This window comes from Neohortaea acidophila, assembly GCF_010093505.1.
Source record: "Neohortaea acidophila strain CBS 113389 unplaced genomic scaffold BDY17scaffold_2, whole genome shotgun sequence".
Lineage (NCBI taxonomy): Eukaryota > Fungi > Ascomycota > Dothideomycetes > Mycosphaerellales > Teratosphaeriaceae > Neohortaea > Neohortaea acidophila.
The window spans coordinates 968,049-988,478 of NW_022985511.1; the positions used below are offsets into that span (position 1 = coordinate 968,049).

At 56.4% G+C, this 20,430-nt stretch overlaps 11 protein-coding genes across 11 annotated transcripts; 5 read left to right on the forward strand and 6 right to left on the reverse strand.

Moving 5' to 3' along the window:
* Positions 1 to 302: 302 nt before the first annotated feature.
* BDY17DRAFT_246094 (yeats family-domain-containing protein) lies at positions 303 to 1,220 on the forward strand (the record flags this gene model as incomplete). The annotated part of the gene is made up of 4 exons (XM_033730694.1): positions 303 to 379; positions 443 to 752; positions 812 to 1,058; positions 1,120 to 1,220. The coding sequence occupies 4 exons, from the start codon at positions 303 to 305 to the stop codon at positions 1,218 to 1,220; spliced, it is 735 nt and encodes a 244-aa protein (XP_033592927.1).
* A 506-nt stretch (positions 1,221 to 1,726) lies between these two features.
* BDY17DRAFT_291343 (uncharacterized protein) lies at positions 1,727 to 5,145 on the reverse strand. Its single transcript, XM_033732651.1, has one exon. The coding sequence runs from the start codon at positions 4,771 to 4,773 to the stop codon at positions 1,993 to 1,995; it is 2,781 nt and encodes a 926-aa protein (XP_033592928.1). The 5' UTR covers positions 4,774 to 5,145; the 3' UTR covers positions 1,727 to 1,992.
* A 90-nt stretch (positions 5,146 to 5,235) lies between these two features.
* On the forward strand, positions 5,236 to 8,131 carry BDY17DRAFT_291346 (uncharacterized protein). Its single transcript, XM_033732652.1, has one exon. The coding sequence runs from the start codon at positions 5,341 to 5,343 to the stop codon at positions 8,005 to 8,007; it is 2,667 nt and encodes an 888-aa protein (XP_033592929.1). The 5' UTR covers positions 5,236 to 5,340; the 3' UTR covers positions 8,008 to 8,131.
* Positions 8,132 to 8,166: 35 nt separating this feature from the next.
* BDY17DRAFT_261631 (uncharacterized protein) lies at positions 8,167 to 9,238 on the reverse strand (the record flags this gene model as incomplete). The annotated part of the gene is made up of 1 exon (XM_033731851.1): positions 8,167 to 9,238. A coding segment is annotated over exon 1 (828 nt), but the record flags the coding sequence as incomplete, so codon positions are not given.
* Positions 9,239 to 9,461: 223 nt separating this feature from the next.
* Positions 9,462 to 9,852, forward strand: BDY17DRAFT_321165 (uncharacterized protein; the record flags this gene model as incomplete). The annotated part of the gene is made up of 2 exons (XM_033736566.1): positions 9,462 to 9,615; positions 9,707 to 9,852. 2 exons carry the CDS (start codon positions 9,462 to 9,464, stop codon positions 9,850 to 9,852), a joined length of 300 nt encoding a protein of 99 aa, XP_033592931.1.
* A 313-nt stretch (positions 9,853 to 10,165) lies between these two features.
* BDY17DRAFT_321166 (uncharacterized protein) lies at positions 10,166 to 11,581 on the reverse strand (the record flags this gene model as incomplete). Its single annotated transcript, XM_033736567.1, has 1 exon — positions 10,166 to 11,581. One exon carries the CDS (start codon positions 11,579 to 11,581, stop codon positions 10,166 to 10,168), a length of 1,416 nt encoding a protein of 471 aa, XP_033592932.1.
* A 577-nt stretch (positions 11,582 to 12,158) lies between these two features.
* On the reverse strand, positions 12,159 to 12,867 carry BDY17DRAFT_321167 (mitochondrial PGP phosphatase; the record flags this gene model as incomplete). Its single annotated transcript, XM_033736568.1, has 2 exons — positions 12,159 to 12,242; positions 12,307 to 12,867. 2 exons carry the CDS (start codon positions 12,865 to 12,867, stop codon positions 12,159 to 12,161), a joined length of 645 nt encoding a protein of 214 aa, XP_033592933.1.
* A 463-nt stretch (positions 12,868 to 13,330) lies between these two features.
* BDY17DRAFT_315218 (uncharacterized protein) lies at positions 13,331 to 14,330 on the forward strand (the record flags this gene model as incomplete). The annotated part of the gene is made up of 2 exons (XM_033735893.1): positions 13,331 to 13,453; positions 13,515 to 14,330. The coding sequence occupies 2 exons, from the start codon at positions 13,331 to 13,333 to the stop codon at positions 14,328 to 14,330; spliced, it is 939 nt and encodes a 312-aa protein (XP_033592934.1).
* Positions 14,331 to 14,425: 95 nt separating this feature from the next.
* BDY17DRAFT_321169 (membrane-associated, eicosanoid/glutathione metabolism protein) lies at positions 14,426 to 15,073 on the reverse strand (the record flags this gene model as incomplete). Its single annotated transcript, XM_033736569.1, has 4 exons — positions 14,426 to 14,647; positions 14,713 to 14,844; positions 14,919 to 14,932; positions 15,004 to 15,073. 4 exons carry the CDS (start codon positions 15,071 to 15,073, stop codon positions 14,426 to 14,428), a joined length of 438 nt encoding a protein of 145 aa, XP_033592935.1.
* Positions 15,074 to 15,330: 257 nt separating this feature from the next.
* On the reverse strand, positions 15,331 to 17,980 carry BDY17DRAFT_76691 (ASST-domain-containing protein). Its single transcript, XM_033738686.1, has 4 exons — positions 17,782 to 17,980; positions 15,557 to 17,719; positions 15,416 to 15,488; positions 15,331 to 15,347 (listed from the first exon to the last, which is right to left on the reverse strand). Exons 1-2 carry the CDS (start codon positions 17,896 to 17,898, stop codon positions 15,806 to 15,808), a joined length of 2,031 nt encoding a protein of 676 aa, XP_033592936.1. The 5' UTR covers positions 17,899 to 17,980; the 3' UTR covers positions 15,331 to 15,347; positions 15,416 to 15,488; positions 15,557 to 15,805.
* A 974-nt stretch (positions 17,981 to 18,954) lies between these two features.
* BDY17DRAFT_246665 (acyltransferase family-domain-containing protein) lies at positions 18,955 to 20,412 on the forward strand (the record flags this gene model as incomplete). The annotated part of the gene is made up of 1 exon (XM_033730746.1): positions 18,955 to 20,412. The coding sequence occupies one exon, from the start codon at positions 18,955 to 18,957 to the stop codon at positions 20,410 to 20,412; it is 1,458 nt and encodes a 485-aa protein (XP_033592937.1).
* Between the last annotated feature and the right edge of the window lie 18 nt (positions 20,413 to 20,430).

Consider the following 20,430-nt stretch of genomic DNA (forward strand, 5'->3'; position numbering starts at 1 on the left):
CCACCCCGACCTCATTTCTCGCTCACTGCAGCTACACGTCCTCCAACTCTCCACCACCCATTTCGCTCTTCCCCAACTCATCTATTTCCCCCAACACCATCGTCCTCCCATCTTCGACATCTCGCGATCCGCGTGTGCTATTTGCTTCACCCACACCTTCACCACAAACTCCCTCTTCACCGCTTGCGCCGCGGGCCCTTGCAGGCGCGCAGCAATCACTTCAATATGCCGGACGTACGTATTTCATGGCCTCTGCCCTCCCTTCTGCTCACTCCATCCGCTCTGCCATCATCCCCTTCATCATGAGGCGCAAAGCACTAACGCGAGCCAAACAGATCAAACGCACCGTTAAGCTCGTCACCAACCAATCCATCCTCCCGTACGTTCTCCCTCCCTCACCCCTCCACACCACTTCACCCCAACTCACCTCCCGGCCCAACAGAAATGAAACGCCCGAAGGCGAAGAAATCCCCATGCGCGGCTGGGACATCTCCATCTACCTCGTCGGCCCCGACGGCGAAGAGCTGCCGGCCAACTGCTTCGAAAAGGTCGTCTACGTGCTGCACGAGTCGTTCGGCAAGCGCGCCAAGCAGACGATCAAGACCCCGCCGTTCATGATTAAGGAGAAGGGGTGGGGCGAGTTCGACATGCTCATTACTCTGACGCCGATCGGCGCGCCCAAAGGCGGGGACCAGACGCTGCAGCATGATTTGAATTTCGCGCAGGAGCGGTATGAGAGTACGCATAGTGTGGTATGTTTATCCATCTCTGGGTTCATATTGTGGGCTAGGAGTGCTAAATCAACCCTCAGGTCTTCCGCAATCCTAAGCCCGAACTCCTCAAAATCCTCCAAGAGTCCGGACCGGCTGGCGACGCGAACGGCGCAACAACCACAGGCACGAGCAAAGCGCCCAAACGCAAACCCGCGAGTCGAAATGTCGACATGGACAAACTGGCCGAGGCGCTACCGCAGCTGTCAGAAGACGACTTGCTGCAAGTCGTGCAGATGGTGCACGACAACAAGACGGAGGAGACGTACACCAAGAACGATCTGGAGAGTGAGTTTTCCCCTCCGTCCCTCCCTCCATCTTTCCTCGTCCGATGGCTAACGGAGTCTAGACGGCGAATTCCACGTCGACCTCTACACCCTCCCCGACAACCTCATCAAAATGCTGTGGGACTTCACCTCCAGCCGCGTCGACATGAGCGTGCTCTCGTAGCATGACAGCGCCGTCGAGTCGGCCACCGGCGCAGTAGAGGCGGGCGAGAGGAGCCGCAAGCGCACCAGGCGGAGATGAGCTTCAATCACCATCGCATCATAGCGAGGAGATGGACATGGGCATAGGTCAAGAGGGTGGAGTGGACGGAACCTGGGCACGTTCAAGGGTTCGAGGGCTTTTTGCCCATGGCGACGGTGCTGGGACAGGGCATGAGGACAGGCAGAGAAGGGAAAGGGAATGGAAAGGAATGAAAGCGATGGCGTTCAGGCGTCGGCAGGGACAGGACAGGCGGCCCTTACTTTGGAATCTTGCTTTTCACTCTCGCGGTTGCGGCACTGCTATCATCTTCCCTGACTCCGAAGGCTCAAAATGCGAGACTTGGACCTTTCTTGCTTCCTGTTCTCACTCGTTGCGAGTGCGCGTGTTGACTCTCTGCGATGCAAAGACGGGTCTATGAGGTGGGCTGCCGACGGGGAGAAGAGCAAAACGCACAAGATGACTTTAATGATCTCAATTCACAGCATTACAAAGTAGAGAGCCGCACCAACTATCATCGCCCTCCTTCACCGCACGAGATGCCTCTATGCCTCTTCGCCGTTGCATCTGACCTTCCGTCCCGATCGAGTCATTCCGTGAAAGGAAAACAAACCCCCATTCCAATGCGTTCCCTTCCCCAGCAATCCGAGGTATATCCGTTGATGAGAACGCCAGGCAAAAACAAAACCTTCCATCTCATTTCACGTGTGTATGTGCATCGAAGCATTCAAATCCCTCACTTTGGGCCAGGGGCTTTGTGCTTCTTGCCGTGCTTCTTCGGCCCCTTGTTCTTCTTCTTGTCCTTCTCGACTCGGGCGTCTTTCGGAGCAGCAGCCTTCTTGCCCTTCTTGCCCTTTTTGCCAATCTTCTTCTCCTTCTTCCCAGCAGACGCTTTGACATCGGCCTCTGGCGCTTGGCTGGGGACAGTAGACTTCGATGCAGCACTGACAGAAGCAAGGCCATGCAGCTTCGATTCGCGAGCTTGCAGGGCCTTCTGCTCCCTCCGACACGCCTGGTAGTCTTTGGCCTGAGAGCAGCGAGCAATGTCGGCGAAACTGCCGGCCTTCTTCGACTTCTCGGTCGGCTTGCCGAAGATGTTTTGCAAGCGTAAGGAGAGCTCTTTCGTCGCCGAGGTGCTGTTAGCGTCGCGGTGTCCGGCGAGGGCCTTCTTGATACGCATCGCGCGCTCTCGAGATAGAGCCAGGGGCCGCTTCAGAGTCTTCATCGACGGGATCAAGGCTTTGACGCTCTTCACTGAAGCTTGTGTAGACGGAACCCAGGCCTTGACACGCTTGACTGGAGCGTGCATGTAGGGGATCAACGCTTTTGCGGTGTGGGCTCTGGAGATGAGCGACTTCTGCACGTCGTTGCTGAGCTGGATGAGGTCTTTCTGAACGGCGGCAAGCTCCTTCTTGAAGTTCGCCGCCGTTCCATTGCTGGCCGCCGCCGCCTTCGTAAACACCGAGAGAGCCGTGTTGGCCATGATGGTCAAGTCACGAACGATGTAGATAGCCACCTCTGTAGTGACGTTTCTGGTGGCCGCTGCGCCTGCGCTCAACTCCAGACTCATCTTGCTGCCCAGAGACTTGGCGTTCTTCCGAGCCACCATCACCTCCTTGCCGATAGTCTTGCTGAGGTCGGTGCTGATTTTGTCGTACGTGTCGCGGTGCAAGATCCTCATTCCGAAGTTGTGCTCGACGACGATGTCCCTCTCGGGTAGCTTGGGCCACTTGGCGTACAGGTTGACGGTGACTTTGCCGGATGCATCTTCCGGACGGATCGTGACATCGTACACACCATCGATGAGCTGAGTCAGATTGTGCTCGATCGATGTGTTTGACCGAGATGCCGTTGACGACACGACATGAGGGAAGCGGTTCCAATTGAGCTGATGCCAGACAAGGTTGGTCTTCTCTGGAAGAGAGATTATGAAGTGATTTGGCGGCAGGTGCTCGTAGCGGGCCTGTGGAGGAGCGAGCTCTTCGTCCTTCCAGGCTGCCTCGTGGTAGGGAATCAGGTATGTCATGTTGAGAGCCATTGCCGTGTCCGTAGAGTTCGTCATCTTGGTTAGCGCGGACGCAAATGCCTCTCTGCGCATTGCGACAGCTAAGCTGGGATCAGGTCCATCAAGGATGTGAAGGTAGGGCTTGATGAAATACGCCAGCACGACGGCAATGAAGGTGAGAAGGTGCCAAAGACTGATCGAACGGAAGTCCTGGCGAGTAGGGTACTTGAGCCCGAACTCCTTCTGAACGCATTGTAGCCAATCGCTCGATGCGTTGGTCGCCTTAGACTGCGTGGTAGGCATGCGAGCGTGCTCCGTCATGAGATCACGTATCGCCTCTCTCACATGTCCATCGTCTTCGCCAAACAACTCATCACTGCTCAGGACGAGCTCGCTCTCGAACAGTTCTTCCTTTTCGATCCCAGGAGGCGTAGACAACTCGACACCCGGGGCTGAAAGAGTGATAGCCGGTGGCATCATGGGAAGCATGTTCGACTTGACGATGTTGTGCCAGTCGGGGTAGGTGGAATCGTGCAAATAGTATACCACGAGGTCATACAGGTCGGAGGGGGCAATACTCTGCTTGTCAGCGAGGTTGGACATGCTGACATCGTCTCCGTCAGGGTATCGGAAGAAGTAGGCGAGCTCGGGCTTACGGTCGTCGCCGGCAACGAACTGGGCGTCGACACAGAGCTCGACAGCCAGCTCAACATCTCCCAAACGTACGGACAGATGTGTAGAGGACAAGTGGCCAGGCGTAGCACCAACGCCAATGCTGGCGATGGTTTCTTCCATGTTTTCGTCAGCGGGCAAGAGACACGAAGCGAAACGCAGGCATGCATCAGACACGGCGTCGTTGCTGGTGGAGCGGTCCGAGACGAACAGGATGTGGTAAGTAGACTTGGTGATAGTTGTGGCTGGTGATGATGCTGACGGCGGACCTAGAGTGGTACGGCGAGCACGAGCGTTGTGGAGGGTCGACTGTCGAGGAGTCTCAAGATCCTCCGACATGTATGAGTCCAGCAAGGCATTCTCGGCTTTGACCTGGGTGTTCGTTTGAGCATCACGGGTAGGGCGACGGATACCGAGCTCAGCATCGAGGTCAACCATACTCTCGCCCAATGTATGTTCATCCTCATCGTCTGGGCGTGTAGAAGTGAGGCTCGCGGTCTCATGTCCGTCAGACAAGTCGGAGATGTCGTCAATCATGTCGTACTGGGCGTCGAGAGAGGCCTCCGACAAGCTATCACTCGTGTGTCCTGCCATCATGGCTTTGGCTCCCAAGGAGCTCAGAGCAGCCGGTGGGGTCGGGGGATATGGCGAGCGTGAAGGGAGATCTGAGAGCGAGCCGTCGAGGGCAAGCTTGGGAAAGGCGAAGCTGGATTCGTGCTCGCTAATGTTGGAGCTCGTGGGGGATCGTGGGGAAGAAGACTGAGATTGAGGTGGTGTGGTCAACTGCTCTTGGTTCGCTTCACTGCTAGACGTCTGAGGAAGAGATGAGTCAGATTCCATAATGAGAGCTCATCGGCGAACGGGCAGAAGCAGAGGGAGAGATGTAGGATGATAGCAGCAGAGGGGAGGGAGAGTGGGTGAGGGAAGCGAGTGTGCGTGAAGGAAATTCAACGGCCAACGAGAAGTGATGGAAGGGTGAGGAGTGAGTGTGAGGAAGTGTGGCAGCTGGGCGAGACCCGCAGTGTTGCCTGGCTCGCGGCGGGGTAGAGGTGTCTTACTGGTCAGCGACAAACGTGGCCTCAGGCAAGAGCGAAGCAGTGAAGGAGGGGAAGTGATGGACTGAGTCATCCGTCACTTCATTAGACCCATCCTCAGGGAATAGAGGGCAGTGGTGCGGATGGTGAAGGGGATGGATGGAATGTGGGAGTCGTGATCAACCGCCGCTCCAACCACACCTCCACCCCGCATATCCTCTTATCGCCCGCGATAAGCTCGGCCCCTTCCGAAGCTTGCCCACTTTGGGAACAGCCACGCGCATCTGCACCTGCACGTCGTCACCTCTTCTTCCAATACCTACCTCCAGCCCCCCATAATTCTCTTGACAACGTTGGATGCGGCACAGGATGGATGGCCGACCGTCGCGGTATCTTCGTCCCCCTCATCATCCTCGCCTTCATCTTCCTCTCCCCTGACCCCGCCCGCCCCGCTACCCGCCAACTGCGCATCGGCCGCACCCTCGACGATGTCATTGTCGAAGAGCAGCGCTCTCTTGCCGTCCTACAAAATTCTTCCTACGCCTCCCACGCCCTACCACAGCTGAATTTGACGGGACTAGAAGATGCGCGAGGCTACGCGTGGGATGCGCTTCCAGCAGTGCGCCAGCGTGGACGTGAACAACTGGAATATGCGTTAGGGCCTTTTGCCGGTGATGCGCTGGGGTTGAAGGACGACACCGGTTCGAGTGCGTCGCCTGCACCTTTGTACCACAACATCACGGGATTCGTCCACGGCACATGGGTTCGCTCCAAAGTGGACCCCGACCTGCCTCGTCCTCACCTCAACCTCTCCGATTACGAGATCACGGGCCCTTTTGGACTCATCTCGCCCCGAGCCTTTGACCGAAACGTTACTGGCGAAGAAGGAGATGTCCGTCTGCGATTTCACAAGCATCGGCCGCCGGCAGACGAGCTGGCCAAACACGATGATTTCGGCAACGTCACCAGTTTAGTTGCCGACCTTACCATCACCGATGACGATTCCAGCGAGTACTCTGCACGTCTGTTCGGAGTGTACTTCCTTCATGCTGGCCAAGCAATCTTGACCACCACCAGCGACAAATTCGCCGGTATCTTCCTGCTACCCCATCTCGCCATGTCAGAACGCATGTTTGCGGCTTCGAGAGGACTATTGAACGACACCATTTCCAAAACACTCCAACGCCAAGTGGACGGCCGCTCTGAGTCCTTCAACCCTTGGTCGTCAAGCACTCAGGAAGCTCCGGTCAATCGCGTTAGCTTTCCTGAGTGTGAAATTATTGTATACTTACAGCAACACCCTCCGACATCTACATCGCGAGCCGCCCCGGATGCTTCAGTACTGTCTGTGCTCGAGAAGGAACTACGCTTTCCCACTGGAGCGTATGTGCCTCCCGCTCCGGACATGAAGTTCTCCATGACTGCCTTTTCTCCGGACTGCGGATACGTTCTGGAATCCAAGGGTCCACCAGGATATGCCATTCAAGATGGAGCACATTTTACTGGCCCGAAGATGGAAGTGCTGAATAACAGCAGCAGGAAGCACGACCTCGTCTTCACACTGGTGCTGCTTCTGCAGATCTTCCTCTTGAAACGTCAAATGCACGAGGCTTCTACACCGTCCACGCGCAGCCGTATCAGCCTTTACACCGTCGCCATGCTGGCTCTTGGAGACGGCTTCACCTTCATGACATTCCTGCTTGTCAGCTTCTTCATCGGCGGGCTGTTTGTAACGATCATGGCCACAGCGTTTTTGTCATTCGTCTGCGTGAGCTTTTTTGGCATGCGCTTCCTCATGGACATTTGGCTTGTGCAGGCGCCAGAGCGAGCAAGGAGGCGGCGAGAAGAAGCTGAAGAGTGGCAAAGAAGGGAGGAGATTTATCGAGAGGCTCTTGAGAGAGTGCGGGAGAGGAGGGCTCAAGATCCTGCTCTCAACGGCGGCAATGCTGCGAGTAATGGAGGTAGTGCCAACCCTGTGACACCGGCACAAGACATCAACATCACCCCGGCACCATCAATACCTCAAGAAGACGTCCCGCCAGTCGCTGATCCTGCTGTCACGGCCACCCCTGATCAGGCTCCACCTCCAAACCCGGCCCCTGTCGATTCTCTCCCACCTCCAGTGACCATGCAACGACCCACCGACACCGGCGCAGCTCCAGTCTTCATGCCCTCAGACCAGGTAGATCTCGAGCAATGGGCCCCCGCTCCGGGCGCCGCCGGCCAAGCACAGATGGTGTACCGTGAGAGCTTCGGTTCCGTGTATACCCGCTTCTACCTCCTCCTGCTTGCGATATTATTCATGAGTCTCAACGCCATGGGATGGCCATCCGGCCTCCGCCGCGTCTACTTCACCACTCTAGGCGTCATCTACCTCTCCTTCTGGATCCCCCAAATCAACCGCAACGTGCAACGCAACTGCCGCAAAGCGCTCAAGTGGGAATTCGTGCTCGGCCAAAGCTTCGTCCGCTGCCTGCCCTTTGCTTACTTCTACACCTACAAGCGCAACGTCGTCTTTTCCGACGTCGACTACACCAGCTTGGCCATTCTTGTCGTCTGGCTGTGGGTGCAGATTCTCGTCCTCGCTTCGCAGGAGCTCATCGGACCCAGGTGGTTCGTGGGCAAGAACTGGGCGCCGCCGGCGTACGATTATCATCCTGTGCTTCGCGAGGACGTGGAAGGAAGCACGATGCCAATGGGCTTCTCGGAAGCCGCTGCAGCAGCAGCATCCACGCCTTCATCTCCAATCGCCGAGCGGGAAGGCGGCAGTTTATCTCGTCGCGCGTCGCTGGCAGCGAAAGAAAGCAGGGAAAGAGGCAAGCGCGTCTACGACTGTGCAATCTGCATGCAGGAGCTGGAAGTGCCGGTCATCGAGAGCGGTTCTTCCAGCGAGAGCATGAGTGGGCCGACGGGCTTGCTGGCGCGTAGGATGTACATGGTGACTCCGTGTCGCCATATTTTCCACTCGGGGTGTTTGGAGGGGTGGATGAAGTATCGGCTTCAGTGTCCCATCTGTCGAGAGACATTACCTCCGCTGTAGAACTATCCATAGAATCCCAAAATCATGTCATCATCATCATCACTCCTCCCCCTCCCGCGGAACATACCTCCCATCTCTCTCGTAAAGCCTCCGAACCCTCTCCCACCCCCTCTCATCCTCCTTCCTCTCCCGCTCCCCAACCTCCCGCCCCCTCTGCCCCCTCACCCTAACCCTCAAACGCCCCATACTCCCCCTCCCCGCGAAATCCAGTCTCCACTCCACCCCCAACATCCCTCCTTCCGCCCCATCCGGACTATCCTGCGCCTCAGCGTGCACCCAGCTGTACCCCGCTTTGAGCAAAATCTGCGCCGTAACAGTGAACGTGCCCCAACCTAGCCGACTGACTTCGAACGGGGGCCGGGTGCGGATGACGCGGGCAGGGCGGAAGGTGGGTTGCAGGTGGATGTGCACTTCTTCTAGGAGGTGCGGGTTGCTGGGGCGGAGGAAGAAGGTCCAGGCGTGGCGGTTTGGGGGCGTGGGGTCGGAGACATCGACTGGTTGCGTGGGGGTGGTGAGCTGGTGCGTGTTGCCTATGTGGAGGGTGAGGGTTTGGAGCGTTTGCGTTGTGTCCGGGTCAGAAGGCGTTCCTTCCGCTAGGCGTTGGGTGTAGGCTTCTGGGTATTTGGTTTGTAACTCCTGGCTTCGAACTTGGTCTAGACTGGCGGTGGTCTGTGTGCGACACATGGGACACCGGGCTTCGAGTTCCTCGGCGGCATCGAACGGTTGGTGGCTTTGTTGGTCCTCGATGTCGGTGTCGATGTCGACGATTTGCATTTCGTGGCTGAGGCTCACTTCCGCCCAGGTGGCCATGCAGGATTGACAGAGGGTGTGATTGCATCCTGTTTTGACCGGGCGGTACAGGAGGAGTTGGCAGACGGGGCAGGTATCGTCTTCTGATATTTCGGGTGGTGTGGTGGTAGAATCGTGGTTTGATTCCGGAATGGACGATCGGGACGGCCTCGGATTTAGTCTACGCCGTTTCGCCATGGTTGACGGAGTTGGTATTACTCCATTCTGATGTACGTTGCGAATGCGTCGATAGGCTGTGGTACATCTGATGGTTACTGCATTGTCGTCTGCAGCTCAGGCAATCGTACATCGGATCTACACGTATCCACACAAATCGTTGTCCATCGTGGGTCTTCGTCCAGCAACCCCGTCGTCCAGCCTGCAATTAGGCATGCTCTCCCCGAAAGATCGAGGCGAATTACAAGGTGTTGATAGCAGAAATGCAAAAGGGTACTGCCAGCCTTAACACGTGATGTCGCCCAGCAGCGGCGGGGCAGAAGTGACGTAAAGCTCGGACGCCTCGCGTGACTGGGAACCAGGCAACCACCGCCCACCAGCCCTCTGCTCTTTTCTTCCCCTCCTCCTCATCAGCTACAACACCAACCAGTCCAACACACAGCCACCACACGCCCCGAGCCTCGACCACCCCACAACTCGCCGCAAACATGTTCAACGCCATCCTCCCCCTCCTCTTCTCCCTGCTCTCCTGCGCTTACGCCGCGCCCCTCACGGCCCAGAAAGCCGACGGCCCCATCGGTCTGCACGTCGGAGGCGGAATCGTCGGCTTCCTCGTGCTGGTTCTCGATGTGATTGTGTGGAGTACGTGTTCCTTCCTTCCTGTCCCAAAAGCAACATCGGCAAACCTTTGCGGCTGCAGGATGAATGTGGACTACAGCTGACAATCACATAGTCGAGGTCCTGCAATCCACCCGCCCCATCTCCCACAAACTCCTCTGGGCTCTGCTCGTCTTCATCTTCCCGATTGTTGGCGTCATTATTTACTTCCTCTTCTCCAACCGCAAGGCTCATATGGGCGGGTACGAGGCGATTCCGTAAGCGGGGTCAGATTTGAAAGTGAGGAGGTGGGGACGTGGTTGAAGATAAGGCTGGCGGCGGTGAGTGCCTTGGGACTTGAGGCTGGTGTGGTGCGAGAAGAGACAAAGGAGAGGGGTAGACGTTGGCAAGGACAAGAGATCGAGGCACTGTTTGGACGACCTGCACTTTGGTTTCATGCGTTCTTGATTGTACTATGGACTTCATGACTTCACCTGCGAGACGATACGCTATTCACTTTGCCCAGCATATCATGCCTTCTGACGTGCCCCGTACCTCTACCCATTCAACGTGGCCAACACCGTTGCCCTCCCGCTCACAACTTCAGATGCTTGACCGGCGTGGCCTTGCGAGGACTCTCCTTCTTCTGCGAAGCCAACGAACTGCCCTTTGGGATCGAGAGATCCAGATTCTGTCCAACTGGAGACCGCACGGCCAAGCGCTGAGTACTCGCCGGCGATACGTTCGCATGCTGTCCCGTCAACGCTCGAACGAGGCCTTCCAGCTTGTCGACTTTCGCTTGAAGAGTGGCGACCTGCTGTCGACTTGCCGCGGCGTTGCCAGTGATCCCCTCACGGAGCTGTTGCAGCATCTTGCGATGTTTCCGACTCCGCCTCTCGGTGATGGCCACGCGCTCGTTGCATCGCTCCTCGGCATCTACGATTTGCTTTGCGAATGACTGGATCATTGCCTCTTCCTTTTTAATTGCCGTTTGCTGGATCTGCTTGATGGCTTCCTCGCGGACAGTCGCCTCTTCTGACACTCGAGCACCGATTGTGGATTGGGTGGCCTTGAAGGCAGCGTTCACCTCCTTTCTGAAGTTTGAGCATTCTCGCTCCGTGCTGCGTTCGAGTTTAGTCAGGGATTGTGCCGTGAGATCTGCCGTCATCGCATGACATTCCACGGCCGCCTGTAGAGTTCCAAGGCGCAAATCGAGGATGGCCTCTGAGAGCTTAGAACGACGACCCACTTCCGGGTCCATTTCAGCACGAGAATCAGCGGCCTTCTCTTCAACCTGTGCAAGCTTCTCGTCGACTTTCTTCTCCAGAGCAGCCATCCGCTGGGAATTGAGCTCCTCGATACCAGCCATGCGCTCATCAGCCTCTTGCACAGCCGTCTCGATTCGTTTGTTGGTCTGGCCGAGCCATGTCACCATGGCATCTCGCTCGTCGAACAGAACCTGAACCTCATCATCCGTGCCGGCGATCTCTTGCTTGACTCGGTCGATTTCGTTCGTAAGCATGGCCATCTTGACGAGGGGCTCGACGCCATTGGTTTCGTCTTTGTCTTTTGCTCGCTGCTCGTCGAACTTCCTCTGGATCTCTCGATTCACTGCTTCCGCGTACACAACCTCGAGTTTCTTCTCCAGCAGCACCAGGCGCAGCATCCGCGGCCGCGCAGTCTTGAGGTGATTGTCCACTTTGTCTCTCAGGCTTTCCAGCTGCGCTGCCATCGCCGTCGACAGGTCATCTTTCTCCACCTCTTTGACCCGCATCTGGCTCTGCATAATGCTCACATCGGACTGAAGTTTTGTAACGTCGTCTTCGAGCGATTTCGAGTGCTGCTTGCTTTGTTCTTGGTCGAACATGAGGCCGTGAAATAGCCGCTCGACTTCAGTGTCGCGTTGCAGTTCGTACGAGTGCATAGCTTGCACGGCGGATGCGGGAGGGAGGCGATTGCTGCAGCGCTCGCCGATGGAGCGTAGTTCGTTGTTCGTGTAGGTCGGAGCCATCTTGCGCAGTGGGCTGTGATTGTAATGGAGGTCTGCGGTGGTGTAGATTGATGTACAGTAGAGTTGGCGGCACGGGGTGTTTGCTTTATCAATTGAGGAAAGTTGGGATCGAAGTATGTTGGAGGGAAATGGACAGGAGCAGTTGACGTGGAGGAGATTGACTTATGTCATTGACGAGACATGTGAAGGCAGGAACGTACATAACCTGCATGGACTAACGAGGAAAGAGCAAAACGGTACGGGCTGTTGAGATCTCATCTGCTCTACATCTAAACTTTCAGCTTTCGCATGTCTGTGGCAATTAAGGATTAATACGTACATTCTCAGAGCACCCGGTGCTTGCGGTCATGGCTGTACTCGCATCGCCGATGCTCTGCATGGCCACGGAGGACACACATCTCCTCCGGCCTCCAATGCTTGGAAAGCGATAGAGCAATCTTGACGTCGATCCGGCTGCGGAGTATCACTCTGCGTGAATCTGATGCCCACTATGAGTCGGCTGCCTGCTCTCGCATCATCGTGTGATCCAGTCCATGACCTTGGTGATATCCGTCCTCTCGGGCATACATGATTATGCTCACTCAAACCCACTCCTCGGATCAGGAGCAACATAACCCCTCCTCAAAAGGAACCCCGACACGCCCTTCTCCAAGCGCGTGAGCTGCATAACAAACCAATGTCAGTAAGCGGCAAACGCACATCGCAACCTCCAGAGCCATGCATACCAGTCCATGGTCCTCAATCACCCCCTCCCGCACCCACACCCCATACGACCCCATCATATTCGCCATCATCACATCCGTGAACAGCCGATCTCCCACAACGGCCACCTGCGACGCACACGTCACCCCCGAATCAGGCGCATTCCGGAAATGCGCCATAATCTCCGAATGGCAACCAGGCTTCTTCGTCGAGTGTCGCAGCACCTGCACGCCCGTGTTGCGCTCTAGCAAATCCGCTTCGGCGCCATTGGGATCAGACGATGTGCCCGCTGAGTTGGAGACGATGAGCAGTCGTGAGCCCGGGTAGGCTTGACGAAGTTGTTGGAATCTCTCGCTGTAGGGTTCGTGGATGTGGTTTTGTTGTGGGACGGCGAAACAGTTGTCTTTGTCGAGGACTACTGCGCGGATGTCCGCGGGCTTTTCGTTGCCATGTCTCCCTGCGAAAGCGCTGCTCAGGGGAATGGGAAGCTGATCGAAGGTGGAGATTGTGTGATGCGGAAGACAGAGGGATGGGTTAGTAAAGAGCCGTAGGACATTGAAGGTGCCGGAAAGATTTCCCGGCATCGTGTCAATGATTATAACGGAGGGATGAAGATGATGCAGATGATGATGATGATGGATTAGGCGGTCGCCTTAAGACCAGCGAATCACGTTGGCATCGGCGTATTCCAGTTAGTGTAGTTGCCCTGAATTGGGCAATACGTTAGCTGCGGCCGAAATTACCTGCGAAGCGCGCGTAGTGCGCTTGACTGAACACCGCTATTGAGCCGATATGCATTTCGCGCCTTTTCCATCGTCGCGTGCCCCATTTCCAACGATTCGTGACGACAAGATGATGCACGCAGGTTGGCTTTCATTGACCTTTGTGGCCTTCATTCACGCCACTTGACCGTGTAAGTTCAAGAAAAGAACAGCTTCACAAAAGTATTGCGCCTGATATCCAGATAGATGTGTCCAAGGCTTGCCAGAGGCAAGACTAATCTTTAGTAATCGTCAAAAGATCATTCTGTGAATGGCCGGCACCACCATGAAAGCCGTGCGAGTCACGAAAGAAGGCTCTTCCACTACATTACGCATCGACGATATCCCCAAACCATCTGCTGGCCCTGGCGAGCTCCTCGTCGAAATCAAAGCCTCGTTTGTCCAACCAGTATGTCACCAAGCTTCTCCTGAACATTTTCAACGCAGCCAGCAACTAACAACGTCCTCAGGCAGACATCCTCAACTCCAAAGGCAACTTCGCAAGCACCACCTACCCCCGCACGCTAGGCAAAGACTTCTCCGGCATCGTAGTCTCCGGCCCATCCGAATGGCTCAACAAAGCAGTCTACGGCACCTCAGGCGCAACCTTCAGCTTCACCGAAGACGGCGCGCAAGCCGAGTTCGCCGTGCTGAAGCAAGGCGCCGTGGCGCTCATGCCGCGGAACCTGTCCTTCGCTCAGGCTGCTGCGCTCGGAACGCCGTGGACTACGGGCATGACCACGTTGCTTCGAGCGCGGGCGAAACCTACTGATGTTGTAATGGTGCTTGGTGCTAATGGGTCGGTGGGCTCGAGCGTGATACAGATTGCGAGGCGGATGGGGTGCAGGACTATTGGCGTGGGCAGGAGAGGGGCTGATATCGATTCGTCGAGAGATCCGCTCCTCTCCAAGGCCAAGGAGTTGTCTGATGGCCTGGGACCGAATGTGGTTGTTGATACGGTGGGCAATCTCGAGCTGACCAACGCAGCGGTGAACGTTATGGCTTCCAAGGGCCGCATGTCTATCATTTCCGCTCCGAGGCAAGGGAATCGAGAGCTGCCGCTGGATTTACTGGATTTTTATCGACGGCAGATCGAGCTGGTGGGGTGCAATACGGCTGCCGAGTCACAGGAGGAAATGGCTCGACTGCTGAACGACTTGACGCCGGACTTTGAGTCGGGGAGGTTGGTACCGGCGGAGGAGAACACGATGAATTTGATTGATATTGAGCAGGCGGCTGACGCTTACTCGGGCAAGATCAAGAGAGCGGTGATTGTATTCCGTTGAGCTGCACAATATCTTTCCACACTGAACACCAGAACACGATACAAGTTCTCGCACATCTTAGAAGGCTTCACTTCCGGTCTCAATACTGGCACCCCTCAAAGCAAGTGCTGCACTGCCCGGACCGTCAACCCAGCCAATGTCAGCGAGCTCAGGGCGAAGATGCGGAATCTCGTCATGATGGGATTCGCCGTCGCCTGCACCAAGCTGTGCAACACCCGCAAGCCCACGTAACCCCACGCCAATCCGACAGTCAGATCATCGTTCGCATTCAGCTGCACGAGCGCGAAGAGCGTGGCGTAAAATTGAGTTGGTTGTTCCTAGATTTCGTAGGCTCGTATTAGTGTTGCCTGGATTATAAGGCGAAGGTGAAGCAGGAGCGTACGCAAAGATGGGCGAAATTATCCGCGGCCCATTGCGAGGAAGCAGGGATGACGGAGTTCATCTCGGTCTTCGTCATCTCGGGGCGGAGCTGCAGTTTGCTCTTCTGCAGCGCCGGGATGCGGAGGGCGTAGAGCTGGTGGAGCGTGGGCAATGGGTCAGTCTATTGTCTAGATGCTATTCTTCGAGCTGGCTGCGGGTGAAACGCACCCAGACTTCCATGACTGTGCAAGGGTATATCGTTAGTTTGCGCGTGGATGCATGATTTGTGTAATGGAGCTGTGGCATTGCGTACTCAGTGTCCATCCGCACAGGGCGACGCCGGGCGCGATCAAGGGCGAGCGAGGAAGTCCCAGGGAAGACATTTTGATCACTGAAGCTTGGTGCGGTGTTTGTATGTGTTTACGGTATTCGTCGTCAGATGATGTCTGTTCCTTGTACGAAATGAACAGGAGGTGAAGAGAGCGGAGGTGTGACATAAAGTAGCCGGTGGATGAGTAATCATTGTTCGTCGATCAAATGGCTCTATGCTCCTTTTGAGACCTTGCTTTGACCCACGGCCAAGGGAGCGAGGAAAACTCCCACGATGAAGAGGCATTGGCTCATGCTCTGAACGAGCGTGACGTCAGTACTCCTCCCCTTCATCAGGACCTCAGCACACTGCCAGGTTGAACACGTACGATAGCAGACCGCCTTATCAGCCTTACGGTCGTACGAATCTCCATCTCCCAATCTCCTCACAGAGCGTGGCATCTATATCCGAAGGCGCTAGCACACGTACTTCTCGTAGCATGGCCTCGGGTCAGGTCTAGGCTTTGGACCTGTTTCGTTGGGGTACGCTGTGTTACCTTGTGCTTGCGCACCGGCTTTCCGCATTGCCAGGGATGGCGAATATCAGCATTCTATCAGGGCCATGAGATGTTCGGGTTTGAGGTTATTTTGGCGCTGTGAGCAAGTTTCACGTGGGTGGTGCTGCATACGGGCCGCCCGTGATCTTCACATAATGACTTGAGCTCGTAGGATCGTAAAGATGGTTGAATTCCACAGACAGATCAACGAGTACCAACGCGAAGCAACACCCCATCTCCTGGCACCAATCAGTCTTCAGTCAACAAAGGCGTCTCCGAAGACACAGACGCCAACGATGCCAAGCGGTGCCGGTAATGAAATCGCTGCAGCAGCCCGCGCACCGTCAAGCACAGCCCCAGAAGCGCAAAAGCATCCACAACCAGCGTAGCAAAATTAGCGACGGCCAGCGCACGCTCGCTCAAAGACGGCAACACCTGCTCCTTGGCAGCGTCGGGAGCCAGCATGCCTGCGTGTTGGGCCTCCGAGAGCTGAAGCGTGGGTGGTGGTAGTAAAGGCTTGGCGGCTTCTTTCTCTTGTGCTACGCTGCTGTCTTCGCCTGCCGACTTGTGCTTGTTGTGCACCGGTGGCACGAGGCGGTCCGCTGGCGTGCGGTCTAGACTCATCCCTTGGAGAGCGGGATACGGCAGGGTGTACTTTTCGTCGCTCGCGGCGGGCGTGATGCTCGTCACGACGGATTCGCCCAGCGGCTGGCCGTCAGCATCGAGGGCGACTGCATACGCATATCGCACGAGGGTCGGGATCACCCATTGCGTTTCGAAGCCGCGCTTCTTGACGGTCGCCAGTTTCCGCATGGATGCCACATTCGGGCTGTCGCCGCTGTAGAAGGCCCAGGAGCGTACTTCCGTCGCTCCGTTCCAGCTGACGTAGAATGCAGTGGCGATTTTGTCCTGCCCGATGCCGAGGGGCAGGATGGTAAGGACTGGTGGCTCGGTTGGCGCAGCTTTGAAGGGGAATTTGTACGCGCGATACGAGCGTTTGCGATCCGAGACGAATCTCGCCTCCATGATTAGCCGGTTCAGCCCGTCTTTGTAGTCGTATTCGCTGATGTAGCCTTCGAAGGCCCAGTCGATGAAGACATTGGCTGTTTCGGGCGGCTTATCACCAAGGAGCGAAACGCTGCCCAGAGCTGCCGTTTGCCCGTAATCAGGACGATCGAAGCGGCGGAGCATTTTGGCGGTCATGGGAGTACTTGCAGTATCCAATATGATTATCTTTCCGATAGGCGGATTCTGGCCGAAAGGTTCGCCGCGATCTTTGTCCTCGCTTGCGTTGTCGAACACCGACAGGATGATGTGCGTTGTATTTTCGAAGCGTATGCGCGAATGGTGCTGCCAGAAGAAGGGTAGGCCTTCTTCAAGGAGGAAGTCGGAGGTGTTGTGACACCCTCCCAGTCTCCAGATTACGTGGCCGTCGACCTTCGATACGCGATAGAGAGTGCTCATATGTCGCGCGGAGATCAAGTAGTCGCCGTTGGCAAACTTGTCTGCCGCGTTGATGTGGAAGAAATCCCAGCTGCCGGTATCCTTCCCGTGGTTGGCAATGCCGGTGGTGTCGCAGCTCTCGTTCAGCAGAATACCGTGGGATATTGGGTCCCAGTCAAAGCGAAGATCCCCCGTGTTCAATTCGATTTCCTGGAAGCCGGTATTCATCACTTTGCGGGTTTTCTGGCCGATCATTGATGCATCGGTGTCAAGGCCTTTGAGAGTGGTGAGCAAGACTGATCGGCCGTCTGGCATGAAGTTGAACTCATGTCCGTCCATCAGATAGTCTTTGGCACCAATTCGACTGACTTCCTCATAGTGATCATCCATCAATACCCCCGTGGGCATCCGATCGGCGGGAGAGAGATTGAAGCCATGTTCCTCGCCGGGCAAGTAGAAGGTGAGCAGATCGGTGCCATTGATATGCACCGGGCGGAAGTTGAAGATGATGCGATTATCGTACTTGCACGCTCCGCTCCAGACCAGATTGCCGTCCCCATCGTAGATGTGCGCGCCGTTCATGCACGGAATGTAGTCCTTTTGCTCCGTCGACGGAGGCAGACCGAGTCTTGTGTAAGGCGTGACGAACCAATACCCATCCGCAATCGCTTCCGGGTGGTGTTTGACGACCATGTATCTCGGGGCTTTCAGCTCTGGCCGCTTTTGCTGGAGGTTAGCCTGAAGAAGCAAGCAACCTTTCATACTCTGGAAGATTGGTATACCGTGACGAAGTGATGGAGATCACGGCCATCGTGAAAAGCTTTCCAGCCTTCAGGGTCTTTCCATAGTGCGCAAGCCGGAGTGCTCGCGATCGCAAGGATCCAAAAGGCGCTTCGCATGTTGAGACGAGAGATGAGATCCTTGCAGCATCACGATGATCATAACGGCGCAATTGAAACAACAAGATGAATGGGAAAATGACGACTTCCGGACGCCGATAACGAGCAGCTTCTTGAAGGGGGAAACTGCCATGTTCGTTCTTCGCGGATGAGGATATGGTAGGTCAGCGCAAGAAATCAATGGGAGAAAAGCCGTTAGTAAGACATCCACACGCTATCGGTTCGAGCGGTGAAAATAGAAAGTCCGTGTCTTCACCATGGGTAGAGTAGAGTCGATCGTCTTGGTGGGATTGTATCTCACCGTGGACGGAGTGCATTGGATTTCTTACCTCTGGATGACGAACGCGGATGCGTGGTGGATACTGATGACCTACCGCGTGGACTGACAATGGCGTCCGTTGCATGGAATATGGGCCGCCGAGCCTATGCGTCCGTGGAAAGGGATAATCTGGCGGTGTATTGGCGGTATGGTAGAGTCGAGTCGATGCTGACACACGGGACGACTCATGGGCTCGAGGTGGAGCGGTTCGTGCTGCGATACCGCTCCCGTCGGCGCAGCCTGAGGCATGCATTAAATGGCCGCGTACAGATGCACGACTCAGGATGCAGGATGCAGGCAGAAGGAGGAGAGGGAAGGGGAAGGGTAGATACATATATTGACGCAGGAGGCCCTCCTTCGCTTTGGTTGGCGAGATTTGGTGAAGGGATGTCGCCATTCGCGCTTTCCCCCTAATTTGGTTAAGGGCGAACGGGCGGATCTGCTGCAGGTAAGAATTATAACCGGCTCACCCCCAGCGACATCCTGCACGCATGAAACCGATCCGCCGGCAACCCCACCGTGGCGGCCTACCTCGTCCTAGCCGTGTGGAACCGCAGGTGCTAATGTACGGCCGGGAAGATTGATGCACACAGCATGTCCTCTCTCTCCAACCTCGCCCCTCCTCCCTCTGCCACACCACTGTCGTCTTCCCCTACATCTCATAGCAGCATCGGTGCTCGCGAAGAGACGGCCAATCCCGACCTCTCGTCTGAATCGGAAGCGGTGCGAACGTCACAATGGCGCGCGATGAGGAGCAGTCCCTGGGGCTGCTGGAGAAGGACAAGGTGGTAGAGACCGACGATGCCTTCTCCCACCCCCGCACCGCCTTCGCCGATTACTTCAGACCCTCGCGATGGCTGGGCGGCAGCGGCGAGTCCAAGCCGCTGCGCAAGACCGCCTGGCTCGACGGCCTGCGAGGCTTCGCCGCCCTGCTCGTCTACTCCCTCCACCACCAAGTCTGGGGCCACTCGGGCATCCACGGCGAATTCATCCTCGAGAATGTGTTTGGCTGGGACCGGCAGTATTACTTTGTCTGCCTGCCCGGCGTGCGCATCCTCTTCTCCGGCGGCCATCTCGCCGTCGCCATCTTCTACCTCATCTCCGGCTACGTCCTCACCCTCGCCCCGCTGAGCCTCCTGCAGTCCACCGACTCCGGCCGTGTGGCAGACAACATGGCCTCTGCCCTCTTCCGCCGCTGGATCCGCCTCTTCCTCCCCGTGCTCGTCACGACGTTTGTGTGGATGACGCTGTGGCATCTCCTGGGCATTCGAAATAACAACCCTATTGCGGCTCCGCCCGAAAGAACATGGTTGGACGAGGTGTGGAAGTGGTACTGCGATTTCAAAAACTACAGCTTCATCTTCAACGACAGCATCTTCAACGCATACAACGACCATGCCTGGTCCCTTCCCCTGGAATTCCGCGGCTCCATCCTCGTCTGGACCGTCCTGTTAGGCCTCTCTCGGTGCAGGACCAACATGCGGCTCATTCTCGAGGCGTCGCTGATCTTCTACTTCCTCTACATTGTGGATGGCTGGTACTGTGCAGCCTTCATGACGGGCATGCTGCTCTGCGACCTGGACCTGCTGGCGGAGAAGAACCAATTGCCCGAGTTCCTCGAGCGCTTCCAAAACGTCAAGACCTGGGTCTACTACGTCTTATTCGCCATCGCCATGTACCTCGGCGGCGTGCCGTCCATCAGCAACGACATCGGTCATCTGCGCCAGTCGCCCGGCTGGGGCCTGCTCTCCTACTTCAAGCCTCAGGCATTCTGGGACTTCCGTTGGTTCTTCCGCTATTGGGCCGCCACACTTTTCATGATTGCCATTCCCCGCATCGGCTGGCTGAAGGGCTTCTTCGAGACCGCCTTCTGCCAGTTCCTTGGCAGGATCTCCTACTCGCTCTACCTCGTCCACGGCCCCATTCTCTGGTCGGTGGGCGACCGCATCTACGCGGCCGTCGGCCGGATCCATGACCGCCAAATCGCCACCATCCCCGGGTGGATGAATATCATGCCCTTACCGAGCTGGGGCCCGTTTGGCTTTGAGCTCAACTATCTGATTCCCCACCTAATCCTCCTGCCCTTGACCTTTTGGGTAGCCGAGATCGTCACCAAACTTGTCGACGAGCCTAGTCTAAAACTGTCCCGCTGGCTGTTCAATTACACTTTGGCCACCAAACCGTCGCGGACTTGAGGACTCTGGGGAAGGGGT